This window comes from Sapajus apella, unplaced genomic scaffold, assembly GCF_009761245.1.
Source record: "Sapajus apella isolate SASKATOON/1434 unplaced genomic scaffold, GSC_monkey_1.0 scaffold3426, whole genome shotgun sequence".
Classification (NCBI taxonomy): domain Eukaryota; kingdom Metazoa; phylum Chordata; class Mammalia; order Primates; family Cebidae; genus Sapajus; species Sapajus apella.
The window spans coordinates 1-7,305 of NW_022440352.1; the positions used below are offsets into that span (position 1 = coordinate 1).

At 45.2% G+C, this 7,305-nt stretch overlaps 1 protein-coding gene across 1 annotated transcript; it reads right to left on the reverse strand.

The window, feature by feature from the left end:
- Positions 1 to 5,045: 5,045 nt before the first annotated feature.
- On the reverse strand, positions 5,046 to 6,257 carry LOC116547513 (theta defensin subunit A-like). Its single transcript, XM_032273454.1, has 2 exons — positions 5,937 to 6,257; positions 5,046 to 5,266 (listed from the first exon to the last, which is right to left on the reverse strand). The coding sequence occupies exons 1-2, from the start codon at positions 6,109 to 6,111 to the stop codon at positions 5,163 to 5,165; spliced, it is 279 nt and encodes a 92-aa protein (XP_032129345.1). The 5' UTR covers positions 6,112 to 6,257; the 3' UTR covers positions 5,046 to 5,162.
- Between the last annotated feature and the right edge of the window lie 1,048 nt (positions 6,258 to 7,305).

Below are 7,305 nucleotides of genomic sequence, written 5' to 3' on the forward strand. Positions count from 1 at the left end.
AATTGTCATTGGCCTTTCTTCCTGCCTATGTTTAGGGGAGCAATATGTTCCTCTAGGAATACTTGATGTCTTAGAGTCTCTTGCAGCTCAGTGACCAGGGAGCTCTGTTCTGACCAATCAAAGATAATCCCTAAGCGGGGTACTCTTTAAAGCAATGAAACGAATTTCTGTTTTTGTGTTATATTTTTCCGTGATTCTTTTATGTGTTCTTCCTTATTTCTTTTTGGATCTTGGAAGCTCTTGGACTTGCACTAACAGCTGTCTTGTTACCACAAAGAAGACAATTTGACCACATTTCCACAATATAAAAGAAGGAAGAGCAGGAAGGTATAAGACTCCTTGGTTCTTGAGGTCACGGTAGAGATGTTGCACCCACTCCTGTTTGCCCACATCTGATTGTGTCACAACTTAGGAGAAACATGATCTTACTTTGGAATCCACTGTTCCTTTGGGTTTCCTGGTCTTTGTGGCTGAAAGCAGCTGATACATGCATTATAGAGCTTTCAAAATCATTTCCAACATGCTAAGTACAATTTGATATCCCAGTGGAGTCTGGGTTTGCATTTTTCATACAAACTGGGGTCAGAATGATTTAATGCCTAAGAAGCACTTGTATTTATTTTCTATGAAGTGTCCTTTTTTTTTTTTTTTTAACCTTTTTGGCCTATATATTTTTTGGTTGGTAGCATCTCTTTATATAGTTTGAAATTAACTCTGTCATATATATTCGAAATATTTTTAGACTTTGTCATTCTCTATAGGGTTCCTTTTCATTTGCAGTTATTTTTATGTAGATTTAAAATTTCATTGTCAATTTCTGAGTTTTATGTCTTTCCCACCTGACATTGTAAAATTCAGTCTTGCGTGTGTTAGTTTATGCTCTGTGCTGTGAGTCAGGGTTGCCTTTCCATCTGCTGCCACTCACCTTGAGGAGGCTGTGCCGTCCCAGGGAGGGCTATCAGGATCTGTACCAACTGGACCTATGAATGGCACATACAGGGCTCAGAATATAGGTAGGAAACATGGCCGTAGATGGAGCTGTTAGAGAAATTTCTAAGTGACTTTGGGGCCACAAAGGAACTCTGTGTGGTCTGTTTCAGCTCCTCTTCTGTTGCACTGTGCTGTGCTTCAGTCCTCCCCAAAGCACACACATTTCAGTGTAAACACAGAATTCCATTTCCAAAGCCCCTTATGTCTGGTCTTGCACCCAACTGACTTGTACACCCTGGGAGCCCATGTCTCTTTTCTTCTGAGAGACATTCAGATCATGCGTCGGCACAGGAAGGGCTGGACCCCAAGATGAATCACACTCTTGGGGACCTGTTCTTGCTACAATCTCATGCACCCGTAGATGCAGATGGGTGCATCCTTCTGGCCATATCATTATCTGAGAGCCCAGTCTGTGGAGAGGTGAAAGTAATTCTGGCCACCATTTCCTGAGAGCAATAAATCTCTTTACTCAATAATGAGGATCAATGGGAATTCTGACTGATGGCGTCTGGTAATAAACTTGACTTCATCTACTTAAAGGGTGTGGACCAAAAGATCAGATCCCATATGCTTCACATGAAATCCCAAAGGAGGGGCTTTACAAAGGCCTATGCCAAGGAGAGCCTGTGATGCTCACATAAGACTCTCAGTACATCTCCCTGGAGCATCAGCGGCTGTCAGGTTCTAGGCTCAGAACACAGGTAGCCAAGGATCTTAACAGAAGCCAGAACTGCAGAATTCAGAGAAACAGAGAGTACAGTGCATGAATGAAGCGTATGGGATTTGCGTTAGCCTTGTTGCTCAATCGTTTTTGACTTTGAGTAAGGTAAATTATCTAATGTTCATTTTTCTCTTCAATGTATATTTCTGTAAAAAAAATTGAATGGTAACAGGGAGTAAAAGGATTAGTGTGACTATTAGTTATTATAATGGATGAGTATTTCTTAGTAATCAATTCATATTAGCTAATATTTGTACAGTAAATCTTTATGTATTTTGAGAATACTATCTGGCCTATAGGAGTTATCCAATTAATAACAGTTCTATGAAGTCACACAATGCTGCCTTCAATCCATCGTAAAAGGGAAGAACACATTAGTGTTCTTATTTTATAGAATACTGTAGTTTGGTCCATAGGATCAAAGTGTTGCCTCCAACGATAAAGGTTGAGCATCAGCGAAGCTAGACTGGAATCCCAGAGCCCCTTTTCCAAATCACTTCATTGCTTCTGGCATGGGTCCCCAACCCCTGGGCTCAGTACCAGTGTCGATCCGTGGCCTGTTAGGAACTGGCCCACACAGCAGGAGGTGAGTCGTGGACAAGTGAGAATTGCTGCCTGAGCTCCACCTCCTGTCAGATCAGCAGTGACATTCGGTTCTCATAGGAGTGTGGACCCTATTGTGAACTGTGCGTGGGAGGGACCTAGGTTCTGTGCTCCTTATGATCATCTAACTAATGCCTGATGATACGAGGTGGAACCGTTTCATTCCAAAACCATCCCTGCTCCCCCATGGAAAAATTGTCTTCCTCCTGTCCCTGGTGCCAAAAAGGTTGTCTCCAATAAGTGCCTAAATGAAGTCAAGTGACACTGTAGAAGTGGTGTCCCCAGTTAAGTGTCTAATTGAAGTCAAGTGACCCTGTGGAACAGTAGAGGCTTCATGCCCTACTTGAAGGAGGACAGGACTGGGGCAAGGAGGGAAGTGAGAGAGCAAATTCCAGTGTGGAGAGGAAACATGAAGACGTCCAGCAGGACGCTGTGTAGATTGTGCTCACTGGCAGGAATGTTGTCAACATGTTTTAAATGATTTTTATAGGAATGCGGTCGTGTGGACTAGACACATGCGCTGCCTTATCCTCATAGATGTCAGGCTTCTTCTATGAAGTTTTACAATAAAAATGTCATTTTGTAATAAGATGTGGTGTTAGATAGGATTAACTAACTTAATCATAATGAATTTGCTGATCTCCTACCATTTGTTAGGGAGTCATCTGTGCACTGTGCTCCGACAATGAGTGACACATGCAGCTCAGTTTCTGGAGCACGGAAGGAAACGTTACAGAAAGCAGGTGAAATGTACAGAATGTGATGGTGTGAAATTCTACAGTTTAAAATGAGAGAAGAGGATTGAGGTTTCCAGGGGGAACAAGTTGCAATTTAAAATTGAGAAATCAGCATAGCTTTCAGTGGCAAAGGGAAGTTTTGCAGAGACCCCAGGACCTGGCGTGCAAAGCAGGTGGTGGTCTGGGCAAACTGCAGAAGCCACGTGACGGAGTCAGCCCGGCCCAGTGGACAGTTAGGAGCAATATACAGAATTGCAGCAAGGACCACGTGACTTCAAGTCAGTGGCAGTCACAGGAACCCAAGGAAGGTTGCCTGGCCATTGTGCTCTCAATCTTAATATGTGTCCTGCCCTGTCTAAAGAAGAGGTCGAGCTGGGCCAATTACTCTGTCAGACATAGACCCATTTATACTCCCTAAGATCTGTACTGGGTTCCCCAGCTGTGCAGTGTCTCAGTGGGATTCCTGGGCTGCCTCTTCAGACAGGCAGAGCCTCAGTCCCGGGCCAAGACCTGCTCAGAATCTGCATGAGGTGGATGGGGGGAACACCTGCTCCTTCCTCCTGTGGTCTGAGCACTTGTGGTTGGTGTTGCTGGTCACAGAAGTATCTGGGCCATAAGATGATTTAATCAAGAAAGATGAATACTCCATTTGAAACACTGTCTCTTTCTTTGAAACCTGTAATCTGTCCCACTCAAACTCCTTGGGACATTTTACCAGTGACCACCCACTACGAGTAGCCATGGCTGAAATATAGTTTCTTTGTCAAACGTGTGTTTTGAATTCACTGGTTTCAACTACCAGATCCAGAGTAAATACGAGGGGCTGACGCTGGACTCCTCCCCGGGCTGTGTGGTCATGTCCTGAAAGGCCATTTGCAGAACATGTTGGACAAGTGCTCAGCGTCAATGGGAATCAGGGGAGAAAAAAAAAAGGACAGACAAGAGGAAGGGTCACATCTCACCCCAACAAGATGTCAGCCTGGCCCTCAGGGACACTGGGCTCAGGCAGTGACCCTGTCCTCTTGGAGGGGAGGAGAAAGACAGGCTCAGGAAGGTGCAGACCCCACCTGTGCTGTGCCTGGTGGGGAGGCTGCAGGTGGAGGCAGGACAGCAGGGGGCGCTGTGGCCTTCCGGGCAAATGCTCTGAGCATCTCAGAGGGTGCTCCTGGTTCATTCCCTTTCCCCAGACCTGGTTTCCTGCTCACTCATGATGTGCCAGATATTTGGGGTATCAGAGCCTCAGCGCTCTGCAGCAGCGACAGGAACTGAAGGTTTCTGCTGAAATGTTTTTTGTCTCTTTATTTTTCTCATTGCCCCTTTGAGGCTGTATTTTCCAAGCAGGATCATGTTCTCAGCAGCTTTAAGGCAAGCCAGGAGTGTGCACGCTGCAAAGTGCAGAGGAGCATTTGTGCATGTGCGTTTTCTAGGAGTGAAGACAACTCTATGGATGTGGAATCCAGGTCTTAGTAGACGTGGCCGGCAGGCGTGTTTAATAAGACCCCTCAGTGTGGGCTGCTGCTCTGTCTGTTCCACGCATCCCGTCTTCGCTAACCACCCATTTCCCTCTTAAAGCTGCTTCAGTGGATCTCATGTAACCCTGTGTGTTAAAAGGCAAATATATAATCTGGGATTGTTTAAAGAATGATCTCCAATTCTTTAGCACAGAGGATGGTGGTTTTTCCTAAGAAGGAATGATTTAGTGACTGCATGAACTTTAAGCTGACACTGATTATTTGTCCAGCACATGCCAGTTCTTTGATAGTGGATCCAGAGAAAGTGAGGCTGAGTGAAAAGGCAGAGCAGTGGACGGGGAGATCGGTGTTGTCATTTGGACCTTCGTTTCAATTTGGGTCTGAAGCCCAAATTCCTGTTTGAAATTCCTAGAATTAGGAATTTTATTTTGTTTGAAACTTTGATTTAGGTTTCTGATACGTGTGTCCCACGTATGTTGACATAGACGCACATCACACATTATAGAGGCGTAAACACAGAGAGCTTGTTAGAAGGCATTTATTTTGGGATGAGGAAAGGAAACGGAGGAAACAGTGCAGGAGTAACAAGGATGTCTTTAACTCTCAAAGTAAATTTTGAGCTTATTTTCATCTGCAAGCTCAGCGGCAGCATCTTAAACGAAGAAATCCGCAAAACCCAGATGGGCGTTCTCCGAAAAAACAGATTACCCCTCTGCAAACGCAGCGTGCGCCTCTGCCTGAGCCTGCGGACGCACAGAGAGAATCAGAAATCGATCACCAGGGTCAGCAGTGGGTGGTAAAGGGAATGTTGGGAAGTCACGTGCTGGCTGATGGGTAATGTTGGCTGCATTAGGACCAGTAGCACGAGCAACCTCCGTCAATAGGAATAAATACACAGAACAGTGCTGGTCACACAAGATTCGATTCACTCATTCTCCTGTGCTCTCATTTCTGTGCTTCTGCCCCATTACACACACAGCTGAACACACTCTGCGGCTTGGCTCTGCTTTTTAAAAACTATTCCATAAATAGAGCAAAATATTCTCCATGTAATTAAGTCCACTTGTTTATATCCAGATAGAACTAGTCAGACTGTCTCTTCATATCTTAAACCTACTGAATTTCACAGACGTATCCTGGAGTCAAGTCTTTATTTTTACTTTTGTTCTTTTTCTAAAGTGAAAGGATTATTTAAAAAGCAAAGGAATAAAAGAATGACTACTCGACAGGCAGAGCAACCTCAAGTCTGTTGGACTTACTTGGCTCTCTATTCGATTTATAGATGAGAAAATCAGGGCCCCGAGCTGCTAAGTAAAGCCACCTCAGTGACATCCGCCACTGAGACTCGATTCCAGAGCCCGTTTCCTGTGCGTCCCTCTAGACTTTGCAGCTCTGCGTGCTGGCTTCTCTCACCTGAAAGCTGACGTGCGGCACCTTCATCCCATGCAAAGGAAACAGAGGCTTCCTCTGCGTCCGCTCCTGGCTGCTCCTGGGCTGCAAGCTCGTCAGCTCTTGCCTGGAGTGGCTCCGCCTGGGCCCGCAGGACCACCAGGAGAACGGCGGCAGCGAGGAGGGCCAGGGTCCTCATGGCTGGGTGACCTGGAGGAGGGAGAGCAGGAGTGGATGTGTGGGGAGTGAGGAGTTAGCCTGGACTTATAGCTCTGCAGGGAGAAGGCTAGAGACAAGGAGCCTCGAACCTTCTGAGTGAGCGCAGGTGTGCATTTCGTTGGAGACTGTGTGGGACCCCGCTGGTCTCCATGTCCCTCTTTTCCTCCTTTGCTCTCCCAGCTTGCAGTCTAGTGTGAATCTCTGTGTGTAGTGTCTGCGCTGGGTTTAGAAGATGGTGAGAATCAGGATCCTGGCATCTCTTTCCTGTTTCTCACTTCATTAAATATTTACTTTTTAATATTCAAGTAAAGGATAACAGCAGTGCTTTTGTTCGGTAAGTTCAGGGAACAAATGTCTCATTTTCTGCAGATGGCCCCAATACCCTCTGTAGTCTAGACTCTGGCAGCAGGCATGAATTCCTATCAAGTGAAGAGCCCTTTGTTGCAGGCGTCAAAGGCATTACCACCCTCATGAAGTTATGGGGTGAATAGCATCCCGTAGGGGCCAGTGTGAAAAGGACAATGACCTGTCAGGCTATAGGTGACATGAGCCCAGTGACATAGAGTTCATCTACAGCCAAAAGCTTCTTTCCAGCTCTACTGAGATATGAATAAGAATTAAACCTTATATATATCTACTGCATAGCCCCTTATAATTTGATGTTCGTATACATGTGGCCCTTTGTCATATACTATATACACAAATCAACTGAAAATGTCATGACCTAAACAGGTATATGAAGCCATAAAATCAGAAGAGGAACATATGAAGGTAAAGCTTTGACACTGATGCAGGTAACCATTTCTTGGCTATGACACCAAAGGCACAGGCACTGAAAGGGAGAAGAGACAGATGGGGCTGCATTGAACGCTGAAGCATCTGCACGGCCAAAACAAGCCACTGAATGAAAAGGCAACCCAGAAGATGAGAGAACATATTTGCAAACCATAAGTGGTGGAAGGGGTAGATATCCAAATACATAAGGAAGTCAAACAACTCAACAGCAAAAAACAAATAACCTGTTTGAAAAACAGGCCAAGGACCTGGAGAGGCTTCTCTCACAAGAGCAGAGTGTTCTAAGGAGCGATTATTGCCTCTATTGGACACGTCAAGTAGGACAGGTGTATTTAGAAAGATATTCTTTGAGTTTCTCTATTAACTTAGCTGGTAGCCA

Bases quoted from the DNA above. Each gene is read 5' to 3' on its own strand.
- LOC116547513 (XM_032273454.1), bottom strand. From the start codon at position 6,111: ATGAGGACCCTGGCCCTCCTCGCTGCCGCCGTTCTCCTGGTGGTCCTG. The intron at 5,267-5,936 runs GTGAGAGAAGCC...GTGCGTCCGCAG, and splicing joins TGCCGCACGTCAGCTTTCAG to GCTCAGGCAGAGGCGCACGC.